Below are 16801 nucleotides of genomic sequence, written 5' to 3'. Positions count from 1 at the left end.
TGGCACACAGAGTCATTGTGTGGGCACATTTTATTATTGTAAGGGCACACTGTGCTGTGCTAAGGACATAATATTCAGTGTGAAGACAAAGAAAGTCATCATGTAGCACAAAAGACAACTATTTTGATAGTTAAAAAGAGTCATTCTGAGGAGCCACAAAGCAATTAGATGTAATACAAGATTAATATGAGGGTTACATAGAGTCATTTTGATGGCTAAACAAAATCATGGTGAATGTCACACAAAGTCAATATGAGGGCACACACATTCTTTGGGAGGACACATAAATCATGTGTCATTTTATGTCACCAATAGTCATTATGAGGATGCAGAAGTTATTGTGAGTATGAAGGATGCCATTGTGAAGGTGACACAAAGTCACTGAGTATTACATAGATTTGTGAAATACAAACAAAGTCTCGTGAGGGCACACAAGTTATTATACCGGTCACAAAGAGTCATTGGAGATGGCATACAGAATCAATCAGTTTGAGGATACAGTGAGTCACTGCAACAGTCACACAGAGTAAGTGTGAAAGTCATATAGCCATCATTAAGGTCTCAGAGTCATCATGAAGGCATACAAGAAACAGTGGAGGTCTCAAAATATCATTTCGAAGGTCATATGTGTTTGTAAAAGTCATTGTGAGGCTCACAAAAAGTCATTGGGAGGCTCACACAAAGTCATTGTGAAGGCACACAGAGTCATTGTAAGGGCACAAAATTCATTATGAAAATATGGAAAGTCATTTTGAAGGTCACAAAGAGTCATTGTGACAGTACAGAGACTCATTGTGAGGGCACACAAGTCTTTGTGGAGTCACAAGTAGTCATTGCAAAGGCTATATAGAATAATTGTGAAAGTACAAAGTCATTGTGAAGTCACACAAAATCATTATGAGAGCATAGAAGATATTGTAATAGTATAAAAATTCATCGTAATAGTCACATATTATTGTGAGGGCACACAGAGTTATTGCAAGGGTACACAAACCATTGTGAGGGCACAAAAAGCAACTGTGAGTGTTATAGAATATCCCTGAGGGTGTCACAAAGAAAAAATCATTGTGAGGGGCCTACAAAGACATTGTGAAGGAATACAAGATCATTGTGAACACACACACACACACACACACACACACACCATTATGGGGGTCAGAAAGTGTCATTTTGAGGGTACATGAAGTCATTTGTGCAGGTTACACAGAATTGTTATGAAGATACACAATTTAGTCTGAATATGTAACAAGTCACTGTCAAAGTTACATTTAATTTTGAATATACAACACCATTATGAAGTTCCTACAGAGTTATCATGAGGGCACTAAGAAAATTTTTTAGGACACACCAGTCATTGTGAGGGGCACACAGCGATCATGACGGTCATAAACTGTCATTGTGAATATTAAACATAGGACTGTGACGTTCAGAAAAAGTCATTGTAAAGGAACACAACCTCATTGTGAGGGCACATAGTATCATTATGTGGGTCATACAGAGTCTTTGTGAGGGTTTGCAGAGCCATTATGAGGGGTCATAAAGTCACTGTCAATGTCATAGAGTCACTGTAAAACTAAAGTCATTTTGAAGGTCATACAGAGTTCTATCAGGGTACACAATTATTGTGAGAATATATAAAATTATTGTGAAGAGCAGTCAGTCATTATGAGGGCACTCATTGTGTGGCACAAAGCCACATTGCCAAAGTTACACAGTGTCATTGCAAAGGTCACACTGTCATTGAGTTATCATTTAAGTCACACCACACAGAGTCATTATTAGGGCACACAGTCACAGAGTCATTTGAGGGCACACAGAACATTATGAAGATCACAAAGTGACATTGTGAAAGTCATATAGAGATTTTTTTATGGCACACAAAGTCATTGTGAGAGTATGCAAAGTTATTGAGGCTGTCACATAGAGTCACTGTATGGGCACACAGAGTAATTATGAGGGCATGGATGACACTGTGAGTGCACAGCTTGTCACTGTGAAAGCCCCAAAAGTCATAAAGTGTGGGTCACAAAAATTTACTGTGAAGTGTGTACAAAGTCCTGTGAAAGGCTTTGCAATTGTTATGGTACACAAGTCAATGTTACAGCCATGTTGTAAGGGTTAAAAGGAATCATTGTGAGGTGCATACAAGGTCATTGAGAAGGCCCAAGAGCTAATATTAGGGGTCCCAAAAGTAATTTAATATCTTATAACATCATTTTGAGGGCATAAGAGTCATGATAAAGACAAAAGAGTCATTATGAAAGTCACATAGAGCCACTTTGTGGGCATATAATCACATTATGAGAGTCACTCAGAGTCATTGTGAAGTCCACACAGTCACTGTGAGGGTACACAATGTTATGGTGAGGGTCATATAGTGTTAGAGCGAAGGTCACCCATAGTTATTGTGACAGCACTTAAAATTATGTGAGCCTTACAATAAGTTCCTGTGAATGTCACACTGAACCATTATGAATGTCACACAGAATCAATGTAGAGGAAGATAAAGTCATTGCGAGGGCATATAAATCAATGTTAGGTGCCCACAAAGTTCTCGTGAAGAAACACAAGCTCACTGCGAGTGCACATAAGTTAATGTGAAAGTCAAACAAACAGATTGAAAAGGCAGGCAAAGTCATTGTGAGGATCACGCTGAGCTGCTGTGATGTTACACATTGATTTGATTTTTATAAAAAGGGTCATTATGAGGGCACAGAGGTCATTGTAAGAGCACAAATATCATGCAGGTCACATACAGTTACTGTGAGCATCACAGAGGCATGGTGAAGAACACAAAAATTCTTTGTGAGAGTCACAAAGAATCATTCTGAGGGATATGCGAAGTGATGGTATGGGAATAGTTATTGTGAAGCACCAAAGTCCTTGTTAGGGGCCCACTAAGTCATTGTGAAGTCATACAATGTCATTTTGAGGATGCACAGGTGACTATGAGGATCACAAAGAGTCACGGTGAAGGTCATACAGTCTCATTGTGAGGGTCACCCAGAAACATGCGAAGACCACACAGAATCAGCATGAGTACACACATACTCATGAGTATGAGGTCACACATAGATATTGCAAGAATACAAAGAATCCTTGTGTGCATGGCAATGAGTCGGTGTGACCATAATACAGAATGACTTTAAAAATCACACAGCCTTGGGGAAGGAACACACAGAGTCATTGTGATGGCACAAAAGCCATTGTGAGGGCACAAAAATCATTATGAGAGTAATTAACACAGACATTGTGAAAGACACAAACCGTTGTGAGGATACATAATAAGTCATTGAGAAGGTCACACAAGTCTCTGTAAGGTCATGCAGAGTCATTTCATGAGCATTCAACATCATAATGAGGGCACACACAACATCATAATGAGGGCACACACAACATCATAATGAGGGCACACAAGTCATTTTGAGTGCACAATGTAATTGTGAAGGTCACACAAAGTCATTGCAAGCATCACAAAAAGTCATTGGGAAGAATACAGAAACTTATTGTGAGATCATATAAAGTCTTTGTGTGTTAAAAATAATCATTGTGAAGGGTGTCCAGTCATTGTGAAGGCACAAAAACTCATTGAGAGGTCATACAGAATAATTGTGAAATAACACTCTCCTTTATCAGGATCACCAAAAGTCATTATGACAGTCAAACAGTGTCATTGTGAGGGCACCCAAGTCACAGTAAAAGTCCACAGAATCATTGTGAGTCCACGGAGTCATTGCGAGGGAACAAAGATAATTGTAAAAGTCATACGGATTCCTTGTGAGGTCATGTGCAGTCATCCAGTCATTGTGAGGGTGACTAGGCCATTATTGTGGCACACAGGTCATTATGAAGGTATCACAGAGCCAGAAAAGATCACACAAAGTCATGGTGAAGGTCACACAGTCATGATGGCACATAAGTCATTGTGAAGGGCACATACAGATTCATTGTAAAGGTCATGTAGAATCATTGTTTGAGGCCACATGGTCACTGTGAAAGCACACAAATTCATTGTGAGGGCTTGCATTCATTGTGCAGGGTTTACAATCATTGTGAAGGCACACATAGTGACTGTAAACACATATTGAATAGTTGTGGTGGCAACTGTGAGGGCACACAGATTCACTCTGTGTCACTGTGAAAGTCATACAGGTCACTGTGATGGTATACAGAGTTGGGTCATTTTGATGGTATATAAAGACATTGTGAGGGTCACATGGAGTTATTATGGTAGCACATGGCACTGTAAAGGATACACAATGTCACGTGAATTCCACAGTGTCATTATTAGGACACATAGTCATTGTGAAGGCACATAAAGTCTCTGTGAAAGCATTAGGTCATTGTGAAGAACACACAGTCATTGTGAGCACACACTTAGTCACTGTGGTGGAACATATAGTCACTGGTAGGGTACACAGAGTCATTAGGAGGGCACATAATTCATTACAAGAATAAATAGAGCCATTGTGATAGCACACATGACATTTTGAAGGTCACAGCATTATTGTGAAGTCATATGGGGTCATTATGAGAGCATACAAATTATGAGGATATACCATTATTGCTAAAGGCATACAGGATCATTTTGAATATCACACAAGTCATTGTGAGGACACACTTAGTCGTTGTGAGGGCCAACAATTCATTGTAAGGGTGTACAACCATTGCAATGGCCACAAAGTCATTTTGAAGGTCACAAAATCATGTAGGCAGTCATTCAAGGATACACAGAATTATAAATGCACACAAAGTTATTTTGAGGACACACAGCCATTATCTCACACAGTATCATTGTAAGAATACAAAACATGAATCTTGAGGGCACACACAAAGTCATTGTGAGGTATGCAGTCATTGTGCTACAGAATGTGATTATGAGAATACAAAGTTATTATGAGGGAGACACTAATCATTTTGTGAGTGAGTATCATACAAAGTTAGTGTGAATGTCATGCAAAGTCATAGAGGGTGTCACCAAATTCCAGCTCCTTCAGTTAGAACCCCCATCTTCCCTCACCATTTATGACAATTTGAAATCTTCAGGGTGTCAAGTTTTTGGGAAAGGCTGACATTACCTTGCAATTACCTATTAAGACTTTAATGTGTGCAGGTATGAACACACATACATTTTATGATACATGAATAAAATTACTTCAAAAAATCCTGTTGTCCCTTTTCTCCTGGATCAGTGGTTTTGGTCTGCTGGAGACTGCATGAGTGTGCAGAGTGTGCACACAGTGCTGACCTCCTAGGGTGCCTTCTCCCTCCCTGAATGCTTCCTTCCTTCCTTCCTTCCTTCCTTCCTTCCTTCCTTCCTTCCTTCCTTCCATTTCTTCTTCTTCTTCTTCTTCTTCTTCTTCTTCTTCTTCTTCTTCTTCTTCTTCTTCTTCTTCTTCTTCTTCTTCTTCTTCTTCTTCTTCTTCTTCTTCTTCTTCTTCTCCTTCTCCTTCTCCTTCTCCTTCTCCTTCTCCTCCTCCTCCTCCTCCTCCTCCTCCTCCTCCTCCTTCTCCTCCTTCTCCTCCTTCTCCTTCTTCTTCTTTTTCTTCTCCTTTTTTGTTGTTGCTTCTTTATTTGTTTTTGAGACAGGGCTTCTCTGTGTAGCCCTGGCTGTCCTGGAACTCATTTCATAGACCAGGCTGGCCTTGAACTCACAGAGGTCCACCTACCTCTGCCTCCAGAGTGCTGGGATTAAAGGTGTGAGCCACCATCATCTGGCTCTTCTTTCTAAATTTCTTCTTTACTTTCAGTCAAGCTCTTAGGTCATTACTGGATTTTGTAATAGGATCTTATATTTCCTCAATTTACTTTTAGTGGCAGCAAGAATTGTTAGGTGTCTCTAGTGGGAAGTGGTACTAAATTCTATAAGGAGAGGACAATGGAGTTCCTTCCTAACACTCAAGCCCAAAGTTTACCTAGGGTTTCTCACTGAGGCTTTCTCAGAATAGTAGAGACTGGCTTGGCTTCTGGGAAAAATGAAAAACCCATCAGCTTTCTGAGAAAAAGAACTCAAAGATGGAATTTTCACAGGAGTGCTGGCATATTATAAGAGAATAACAACTACCTACTTTCATTGCCACCACCATGACACTCTGCAGTTCAGTTTGCCTGTCCCATTTTTACTTGAGTAGGTACTGATTTTTTTTAAGATTAACTTATAACCAGTGAGGCTTGTGAGTAAAGTTCAAGTTGATCACATCCATCATCTTGAAACTCAATGCTGTTCTGGGAATTTCCAGAATCTTGTGCTGTACCTGCCAGATTTCTGTATATTCTGGCATGTGACCTTATAAATACAGTTCATTTCATTGGGTCACATCCTAGCCACAGGAGGGGCTTCTCTTCCAAGGCTTGAGTAGGCTGGGTACTATAAGCCCTGTTGGCATTGCCTTCCTTGTGATTGATGGCTGCTTTCAAACTAGCAGTGCTAAAATACTTGAATTTTTAAAAGTTTCTGACAGCAACTCTTCCTCTGTACCTTGGGAGGTCTCCTGAAGTTGATTTCAATGACTAGTTAATGGAGACTGGGCTCTACATTGCCCTTCTCATTACCAGTGCTCATGGCTTTGTTTTTCTGTTCGGTTGGCTTTTTAAAATTGATTACTGTTGTTTTGAGAAATAATGTCTCATTATGGGTTCAGGCATGGCCTTTCTCCTATGGCAGTCTTCCTGCTCTGCCTCCCAAGTATAGTGTGCTACATACCCAGCTTGCTTTGCTTAGGGATAGTTTAGTTAGCACAGACCTACCAGAACTTTCTTTACCTGGGAGATTGCTGAAGTCAACAGAGGATCTATAGAATGTCCAATGGCATTTGTTAATTTTTTATTTATCTTTAATATGTATTATCATATGCATGTGTGTTTCTGATGTGTGTGTGCTATGAGTGCTTTATATGTATGGAGGTATATGTGTAGAGGTCACAGAACATCTTCACAGAGTTGGTTTTCTTCTTTAACCTCCATGTAGGTTCCGGCGATTAAATTCAGGTTTTCAGATTTGTACAGCTAGCATCATTACCCATTAAGTCATCTGTCTGTCTTAGTTACTTTTTCTTGGCTGTGATAAAGCACCATAACCACGGCAACTTATATTTAGCTTATGTTTTCAAAGGGTTAAAGTCTGTGATGGTGGGCAAAAGAAGAGCTGAGAGCTCATATCTTGATCTAAACTGCCAGACAGAGAGAGAGAGAGACAGAGACAGAGAGAGACAGAGAGAGAGACAGACAGACACACACACACACAGAGACAGAGACAGAGAGAGACAGAGAGAGACACACACACAGAGAGAGACAGAGACAGAGACAGAGAGAGACACACACACTGAGAGAGAGAGAGAGAGAGAGAGAGAGAGAGAGAGAGAGAGAGAGAGAGAGAGAGAGAGACTAGAGAATGGCATGAGTCTTGAAATCTCAAAAATCCACTTTGGTAACACACCTCCTAAACCTTCCCAAGCAGTTCTATCAACTGGGGACCAAGTATTCAAATGTGAGCCTACAGAGTTATTCTCATTCAAATCACCACATTTCATCCCCTGGATCACAGCCATATCATACTCCAAAATGCATTTAATCAAACTTCAAAGTTCCCAAAGCCTTTTGTGGTCTCAGCAACCTTTCAAAGTCCATAGTCTCTTCTGAGACCAATGGTATCTCTTAACTGTAACCCCCTGGAAAACCAAAAAGCAAATACTTTCAACATACAATGCACAGAAGGGGGCATAGTGGAGAAATACTAAATGAAAGCAAGACTGAAACCCAATAGGGCAACTCCAATCCTGTAGCTCCATGTCAAAGAGATGGCTCTGCCCTTCCAGCTCTGCTGACTGTGATACACTTCTCTCTCTTTGGCTGGCCCTACTCCTTGTTTGCAGTTCTCTCTGGTAGATATCCCATGGCCCTAGCACTTATAATGTCTTGGAGTCTCCAATGCAATCCAGGCCACATTTTCAATGCAAGTCTTCTCAGTGCCTTCGTGCAGGGACTCCTCTGCCACATGCTCAAACTCAGTAATCTCCTTAACTGCAAAGGAAGATTCCACAACACCTTTTTTGTGTATCATACATGACTCTGAAGCCAGAACCACATAGGTGATACTGCCAACATTGACTACCAACTTGGCGCCACTTCACACATTTGTCAAGAGCCAACAAGGAGAAGCTACAAACTAGCAGGTGATCTACCTGAGATGGGTCTGCCTTGGATTAAAAAAATCTATGAATGATTTGCTCCAATAGGCAAGGCCCAGAGGAAATCCATTTTAGGAAAGATTCCTGTTGCTAATATGCTTTTCCTGTTATTATTAAATATACATTACAATCAGTAGGTATTAGCCCACCCTTTTGAGCAGATTTCTGCAGACCTACAAAGATGTTTCTTCTTCTTCTTCTTCTTCTTCTTCTTCTTCTTCTTCTTCTTCTTCTTCTTCTTCTTCTTCTTCTTCTTCTTCTCCTCCTCCTCCTCCTCCTCCTCCTCCTCCTCCTCCTCCTCCTCCTCCTCCTTCTTCTTCTTCTTCTGCTTTGTCTCCTCCTCTTCCTCCTCCTCCTTATTTTTTGATTCAATAAAGTTTTATTTTTCCAAATGAATAGCTGATTGAACCTGTTCATACATCTTTACCAGCAGCTGGGGCATCTCCACCCTTTGCATTTCTGATGTAAATTACTTGGGCTTTGAAACCAGCAACCAGCGTGGTAAGTCTTTTCTTTACTAAGTAGCTCCTGAAGGGTTGCCCTGGCCAAGGAACCTCAATCTTCAATCTCTCAGAGACCACAGCTGGAGTAATAGCTTATAGTTGGGAACTTCCTTACAGTTTGTCATATGTAGCTTTGTCAATCAGGATGAGATTGTTCAGCTTGTCCTGAACTTTGCCTTTGGACCACTTCTTCTTTTTGGCCTTGCCACTAGATTTATTTACTGGCTCTAAGGTCTTCTTTTGGCCAACCTTCTGGCATCTTTCTTCTTGTTGTCATCTTTGGGCTGCATTGGGAAGCTCAGAGAATAGTGTGAAACACTGCAGCCTCACTAAAATGTTGGTGAAAAAGAGGATGTACTATCTTCTAGTGGTGCTACATAGACAAATAGATAAATAGAATTCCTGATTTGATTCTAATAATTTTAGGAAGAAAGTTTTTAGAAATGGTTTTATTTGCTAGAAAGATGTAATAAAGTTAGAATCAAGAATAGAATGTGCCCACTCCTCAGAATAGTAAGTAAAGGCTACATAATAAGAAATCCAATGAGCTTTCATAATCACAGTAAAAAGAGAAACAGACTTTTGAATTTTGAGTTCAAGGAAAAACATTTAGTTCCAAGGATAAAGTCATAGTTATGCACTGTAATAAAGCAAGGCCATGTAAAAACTTTTGCTTTGAACTTTTAATGAGTATATTATAATGAAACACTGCTTTGAACTTAATATCAACATCCTTCTGTAACTCCCATTTTATGTAACATTTTATCTCTGAGGTCATTTTCTAAAGAAAGCTTTCCCTAAGAAGGTATAAAAAGACCAGAGAAAAGAAATAAAGTGGTTGGTTGAATGGTTTGGCTTGGGGAGCTTGTTCCATCCACCTATCTATCCATCTAAATGTATATATCTGTCTATATGTTTGTGTGTAGGTATATGTGTACGTATGTAAGCATGCATGAATACTTGAGGAGTTGACTGTCACAGATGGTTGGGCCTGGCCAGAGTGTGGGTGTATGAATATTTGAATGTTTACATGTCGGTGCATATTTGCCTGTATACAGCATCTTAATTCTTTTTCTTTCCTTCCTGTCTGGTTCACAAAGGGTTAACTGACTTAGCCAGAGAGGCTTCTGGCTCATTCACCAGAGAAAGGAGCACCATCTTTTCACTTAATCTCTGCTGTTTTAGGATGAGGTGCTAAATAGTTTCTCATGTCAGAGCAACTCACAGAAGGCAGGTTAACTACTGAAGCACAGCGACTTAGACTTAAGACAGGTAAATGTTTTCTTATTATACAGCAACCCTAAATATCTCTATGACCATGTCTTACCTCTGCCTACATTCTTCCCCCTTTGCTGCCCCAAGAAGAACCAAATAAGAAAGAAGAACCTCCAGGGCTAGCCCCTGGCACACATTCATATTCTACTTTTTGATCAGATCTCTCTTTAGCCTTCTCATCTCTTTCAGCACAAGTCTTGCCTCTAACATTAAATTTTCTGGTACTCTTTTTCTCTTCAAACTGTGTATTTTGTATATCTATTTTGCTCCAGTTGCTCTTTTTTTCACTGTAGATCACGCAGGTTTATGTGGATCACTCTTATGCAAAGAGTGATTGCTAACCACCCCACCGTAGAGTAAATCAGCCTTCAGAGATCTCAGCATTACTGTCTTCCAAGCTCCCATTAGGATGGCTCACAAAGCTCTGCTCACAGTGTCCAACCACTTTCCTAGTCCAACATCCTAAAGTCGTCCACATTCCTCTATAAAATCAACCACAAGGTCAGGTCAGTTATAGCAATAGTCTACTCCCCGGTATCAATTTCTGTCAGTTATTTTTCTATTGCCATGGAGAGATATCATAAGCAAGGCAACTGATAAAAGAAATTGATTATCATGGCTTATGGTTTCAGAGGGTTAGAGTCCATGACAGAAAAGTGAAGGAACAGCTGAACACTTACATCTTGATCCAGAACCACGAGGCAGAGGGAGCATATTGGGAACGGCATGAGTCTTATGAACCCACAGACTCTGCGTACAACAACACACCTCCTCCAGCAAGGCCACACCTCCTAACCCTGTTGAGCCTATGATGGCCATTATCATTTAAATCATCACAGCCTTGCTAGGAATCCTTTAATGGTGGTTTGGAGAGGCAGTCTGTCCACGGCCAGGGCATGTCGACACCTCCCTATACCAAAACTATGGCCATTTCCATTGGAGCCCTGAATGAATGTAAGCCTGATTCCCCTCAGAACATTCATCTGGTAAAAGGTGACTGTGACTTTTTTTTTAAACAGTTTTTTCAACATGGATTTTTGCTGTGATCCCTGGTGGTCGTCATCGCCGCCTTCTTCTTCTTCTGCTTCTTCTCCTTCTTCTTCTCTTTCTTCTTCTTCTTCTTCTTCTTCTTCTTCTTCTTCTTCTTCTTCTTCTTCTTCTTCTTCTTCTTCTTCTTCTTCTCCTTCTCCTTCTCCTTCTCCTTCTCCTTCTCCTTCTCCTCCTCCTCCTCCTCCTCCTCCTCCTCCTCCTCCTCCTCCTCCTCCTCCTCCTCCTTCTTCTTCTTCTTCTTCTTCTTCTTCTTCTTCTTCTTCTTCTTCTTCTTCTTCTTCTTCTTCTTCTCCTTCTTCTTCTTCTTCCTCCCCCTGTCCCCCCCTCTCTCTATGCTTCAGAAATATTCACTCCCCACTGATCACACTTCCCTTTCTTTGTATGGAGAATATTACAGAGCCTTAAAAGGAAGAATGTTCTGACGTGTTCTATGATAGCATTGGTACCTGAAGACTCCATGCTAAATAAACTGGATAAAAAAAGACAGACACTAAGCTATTTTACCTCCACCTGGCACCTGCACAGTCAAATTCATATACACAGAAAAGAAAGTGGTTGTTCCCTGGGGCTGGGAGAAGAAATTCCTTAAGCATATAGAGTTTCTGTGTATGTGTGTGTATGTGGAGGGGTGATAAAAAAAAACTATTCTATTCTAGTGTACTATTCTAGTTTAATTTCTGTTGCTGTGATAAAATAGCCTGACAAAAAGCTACCCAAGGAGTAAAGGATTTATTTGGTTCACAATCTTAAGCTACAACCAATTATTGAGAGAAAACTAAGAGAGGAACTTAGAGTTTCAACCCCACAGTCAAGAACAGAGGGGAAATAAATGCTTGCCTTCGTTTGATTGCTTGTATGTTTTCTCTCAACTAACTTTCTCTTTTCTTATACTGTTCAGGGTCTCTTGCCTAGGGAATGGTGCCACCAATAACAAGCTTAGTCATCCCACATCTATTAACAATCAACACAATCCCCCACAGATATGCCCATTGGAATACCTGATCAAGATAATTCTAAGACTCTCTTGCTACTGATTCTAGGTACCCAAAGTTGACAGTTCAAACTAATCAGCCTAGATGCATCTAGTGATGATGTCAACTTTTGTGCGTGCATGTGAGGACACCAAGTAGTACACTGATACATGGGTGAAATGGCAACTTTAGTGTTGGGTCAATTTTTCCATGTTTTATTTTTAAGTTTTACTTAACATAAATCATGCATATGGATTATAAATAGCATGAATGTTTAATGTGTACATAGTGAAAGAACTGAATCCAGCCTATCACCATGTATATCCTTTCTAACCTTTGCATCTAATCTCAGCATTTTAAAAAAAAATATTCTACATGAATGACTGTAGCCATCATGATATACAATAGATTTCTTATTCTTCTATCCTTGAAACATTGGGTCCTTTGATCAACATCTCCCCGAGCTCCCCTTCACAGGTAAAACCACATGTCTCTCCATGCCCAGATTATGTCACTTCCTACACGTGGATCGTGTGTATTTCATGGTGATATACTCTCTTCTATTTTGTTCATTGATGGACACCGGGTTATTTCTATATCTTGTGTATTATGAATCGTGCTGCAATGCCCAGGGCAGTGCTGATATCTCTGTAACATTCCCATTTATTCCCTTGGCATAGAACAGTGCTCTCCAAATGCTGAGAAACTGTCAGGATACAGAATTCTGTATCCGCTAGTGCTCCATTCAAACACAAAGGCAAAGGAGTAAATGTGCGGTGCATAGCATTCACAGAGCTACTGTTTATTCAAGAAAAAAGAGACCAACTTGGACAAAACAGTAAAACAAAGGCGAGCAAATAAAGGGAGCGTGTGTCACACTCACGCGAGCGGCTGCTGTAGCTGTGACTGTTCTGGCTGCTTGGGCTTTGGAAACAGAGTCATTTGAGTTCATGATCTTGATTGCGGTGATAGGTGAGCATGGGTGCAAACATCACTGTTCCCCTTTAGATAGGTCAGTAGCCTTCCCAATCCTACATCATCAGAGCTGCTTCATGAAGGAAGGAGCAGGAAGCTGTTTCTCCAGAGTACTGCCATGAAAGACAGAAATGAGACCAGAGTTGACATCTCCAGTCTTTATGTCATTGCAAAGATCAAAGATGCCACCAGACACTGTGAAGTTGGATACGCCATCTACAATCTTAAGTGTAAGCTTGGAAAGCAGAAACAACAGTCACACTCCTTTCAGACCACTGGAGAAAGACAGTCAGGTTACAGAAAATCTAAAAACTCCAAGTAGGAGAGGAGAAGAAAGAGTGTGGTGAATCAGAAGTAAAATCACATTAGTCAGCACAGTTACGGATCAGTACTGAATACAGCACTATCAGGTTCACTTCAGAACAATAGTGAACATGAACAAAGACAGTTCAATGCAAATCCGTACAAAAAATCCAAGTCCAAACTGATCTAAAAAAAAAGCTGAGATTGTTAAATTAGCATTAGACCAAGTCAATTTTAAGGCAAAAATCCTAACATTCATGGGTATTGTGAAAGTGAGTCATTGTGTAAACACACACACACATACATGCGCACGCACTCATGCACGCACACGCACATGCACAAACACGAGTACATACACACATACATGCACACATTCACACATATGCACACACATGCACAGACCAGAAAAACAAATGCACTAATGTTTAAATGGACAAATAAAACACACTGCGGACAGAAAAGCCTGCTGGAGGTGCCTAATTCATTGTCACTGTGAGTGATTTAGCACAGTTTGCAGATAAATTTTAACAAGCTGCAATCTAAAACCCCTGCTAGTTTGCAACTGAACTCATGCTGGTTTTACTTGCTTAGTTGTTTGTTTTGTTTTTCTTTGTTCAATGAACTTTGCCAATGTTCCTGGAGGACAGAGCTCCTCTGATGTGCGGGTGTGAAGGAGAGAAGGCACTGCTGTCTTTGCAGCATTACACCACAGACAAGCAGAGCCTTGGGACTCAGCCAGCAGCCAACAGAGGAGTGAGGACAAGGCATAGAGCTGGGGCACACAGGCACCAGTGCCAGGACAATGTTCGGTGTGAACATTGTAAACCAGAGGTCTCCTTTACCATGCCCAGTGCAAGCTCTGTGTGAATGGAAGATCTAAATAGTCCAGGCAAACCTTGAAACTTTTAGACTAAAATAAAGGGAAGGGCTGGGGATGTTGGTCGGAGGTGGACCTCTGCTTAGCTTGCATGAGGCTCTGGGTTCCACTCCAAAAAAATATTTTTTTTTTCGGAGCTGGGGACCGAACACAGGGCCTTGGGCTTGCTAGGCAAGTGCTCTACCACTGAGCTAAATCCCCAACCAAAATATTTTTGAATAATGAAAGAGACTATTCTTTTTGGCCTTTGATAGGGGAATATTTCTTCAATGGGATATTTAAAAACAAATTGTAACCAGGCATGATGGCTCATGCCTTTAATTCCAGCACTCAGGAGGCAGAGGCAGGCAGATCTCTGGGTTTGAGAGTTCCAGGATAGTCAGGGTTACATAGACAAATCCTGCCTCAATAAACCACTCAAATAAAAAACTGTGACATAGATGGACAGAATCGACTATGATCAACTTTAAATTCTGCTCGTTCTGCTTGTTCCAATGAACTACAGACAAGGGGAAACTAATTGAAAAAGACATGATCAATACAAGATGGGTTTCTTTTTGTGTCTCAGGTAGCCCAGGCTGGCCTCAAACTGACTATGAAGTGAAGTGTGATGGTTATCTTCATTTTCAGCCTGACTGGGTGTAGAATCGCCACGAGACACCTCTCTGCATAGGTGTGAGGGTTCCAGAGAGCGTTAAAAGGGAAGGGAAGACAACTTTGAACTCGAGCAGCATCCCTCCACAGAATCGAGTCCTGAGGGAGAAAAAAAAAGAAGCAGCAAGAGATGGGCCTGTTGATGTACGCCTTTCACCCAGCTCTTGGGAGGTGGGGGTAGATGGGTCTCTGAGTTAAAGGTCAGCCTGGTCTACAGGTGGAATTCTAAGACAGCCAAGGCTACACAGAGAAATCCTGTCTTGAAAACGCAAATAAACAAACCAAACCAAACCAAACAAAAACAACAGGTAAGTGAGCTGAACACCACATGTCTCTTGTTTCCTGGCTGAATGAAATCAGACTAGCCCCTCGCACTCCTGCTGCCTGTTTCCATACATGAAGGCTTCTACCCCCCCCAAACTGTAATCTAAAAGAAACCTTTCCTTAGGTTACTTTCCTCAGTTATTTTGTTACAGAAATAAGAAAAGTAACTATCATGTGAATCTGATGTGTCAGATCTCTCTATCTTCTTTCTGTCTTTTCTTTTTTTCAAAACAGTGTCTCTTACTGAACTTGGGACTTGCCATTTGGGCTAGACTGGCTAGCCAAATCCACCCGTGTCTTCCTCTCTAGGGTTATAGGCACGTGTTGACATGCCCAGATGTTTACATAGGTGCTGGGGATCCGAATTCCAATCCTCGTGATTGTACTTTACCCACTAAGCCGTCTCTTCACCCAGACTTTGAACTCTTGGTCCCATTGCCTTTGCTCCTGAGTGCCAGGCAGCATTCACTATGGTGGCCTGGCTAGCCTCACACTAGAGATGAAGGCCAGGATAGCCCCACACTGGAGATGGAACCCAGGTTAGTCTCACACTGGAGATGAAGACCAGGCTAGCCTTACACTGGAGATGGAACCCAGGCTAGCCTCACATTGGAGATGGAACCCAGGCTAGCCCCACACTGGAAGTAGAGCCCAGGCTTGCCTCACACTGGAAGTGGAGCCCAGGCTAGCCTCACTGGATATTCTCCTATCTTTTCCTCCTAAAGATTGATGAGGAAAAGAAAAAAAAAATGTTCAACAATGTAGATGTAGTTGTGTTTGAAGAAAGACTGGGGCTAGTGAACATAAAAGTGGGGAGCAGTGAGATGAACTTGTTGAAGGCCTTTGGAGTTACTGTGGAGTTGAAGCCCCTGCTCTCCACAAGCTCGCTCAATGTTTCCTCTATACATTAAACACAAGTGCTTAGTAGGAAAAAATAGTCAGGGAATGGCAACCAGGTACTGTGTACAGTGACACCCTACTGCAGAGCTGCAGATGGGGTCTGAAGACCTTAGCCTGTGGCTAGGGGCATGGGAGGAGTCTGGGCATGGCCTCTGCTGGCTGAGCAGCACCACAGGCCTGGCTCTTGGAAAGACCAACTGTAATGCTTGGAGCTGCAGAGATGGTTCAGAGCTGGAGAGATGGTGCCTGCTCTGGCCATGGTTCGCACTTTCCTGTAGCAGTGCATCCTGGGGAAAGAGAGCAGCAGGGCCAGCCGATCTTCATTCCTCTTTCCCATTAGCAAGCGCTGGCTGGGTAGGAGTATCTCATCTGCATCACTGGCTGTCACCCTCCTGGTGCAAGAGGATAGACTGCAGGGTACTCCAAGCCAAACAGGTACCAAAGTAGCAACAGCCTTTACCTTGGGAAGGGCAGAAACTGCAGCAGGTCCCTTTCTCCGGGACTTTTCCCAACAGAGAGCCCCTGAGGAGGTGGATTCAGGCAGGTCCAGGTGCCTTCTGGCCCTGTGCAGGTTGCTAAATGTCGCATTGTTCTTTCTCTCCAGCAGGTCAGCTACTGAGTGGGGTGGTTAATCTGATGCAGAAGGGAGGAGGGAGGAGGCAGGAGGGTTTGAGGTGCCTCTGCACTCCTTCCTGTGACAGAACTTCAAGCAGCAGGTGGGTTCCTCCCCTCCATCCCACTCCTGACACTGAGGTCTAGATTTCACCTACACCACACTCCATC

At 41.7% G+C, this 16801-nt stretch overlaps 1 protein-coding gene across 1 annotated transcript in view; it reads right to left on the bottom strand.

Annotated features, from left to right (window-relative positions):
- Positions 1 to 12751: 12751 nt before the first annotated feature.
- The window catches only part of Mipep (mitochondrial intermediate peptidase), a 125466-nt gene continuing 121416 nt past the window's right edge, over positions 12752 to 16801 (bottom strand). Inside the window, exon 19 of the mRNA XM_087586646.1 lies at positions 12752 to 13073. Coding sequence (XP_087442772.1) covers positions 13036 to 13073 — 38 coding nt within the window. The 3' untranslated portion in view covers positions 12752 to 13035. The remainder of the gene's footprint in view (positions 13074 to 16801) is intronic.

Source organism: Rattus norvegicus, chromosome 15 (assembly GCF_021556685.1).
Source record: "Rattus norvegicus strain SHRSP/BbbUtx chromosome 15, alternate assembly SHRSP_T2T, whole genome shotgun sequence".
Taxonomy (NCBI): domain Eukaryota; kingdom Metazoa; phylum Chordata; class Mammalia; order Rodentia; family Muridae; genus Rattus; species Rattus norvegicus.
Note: the sequence above shows the minus strand (reverse complement) of the source record. Positions and strands in the feature narration are given on the sequence as shown.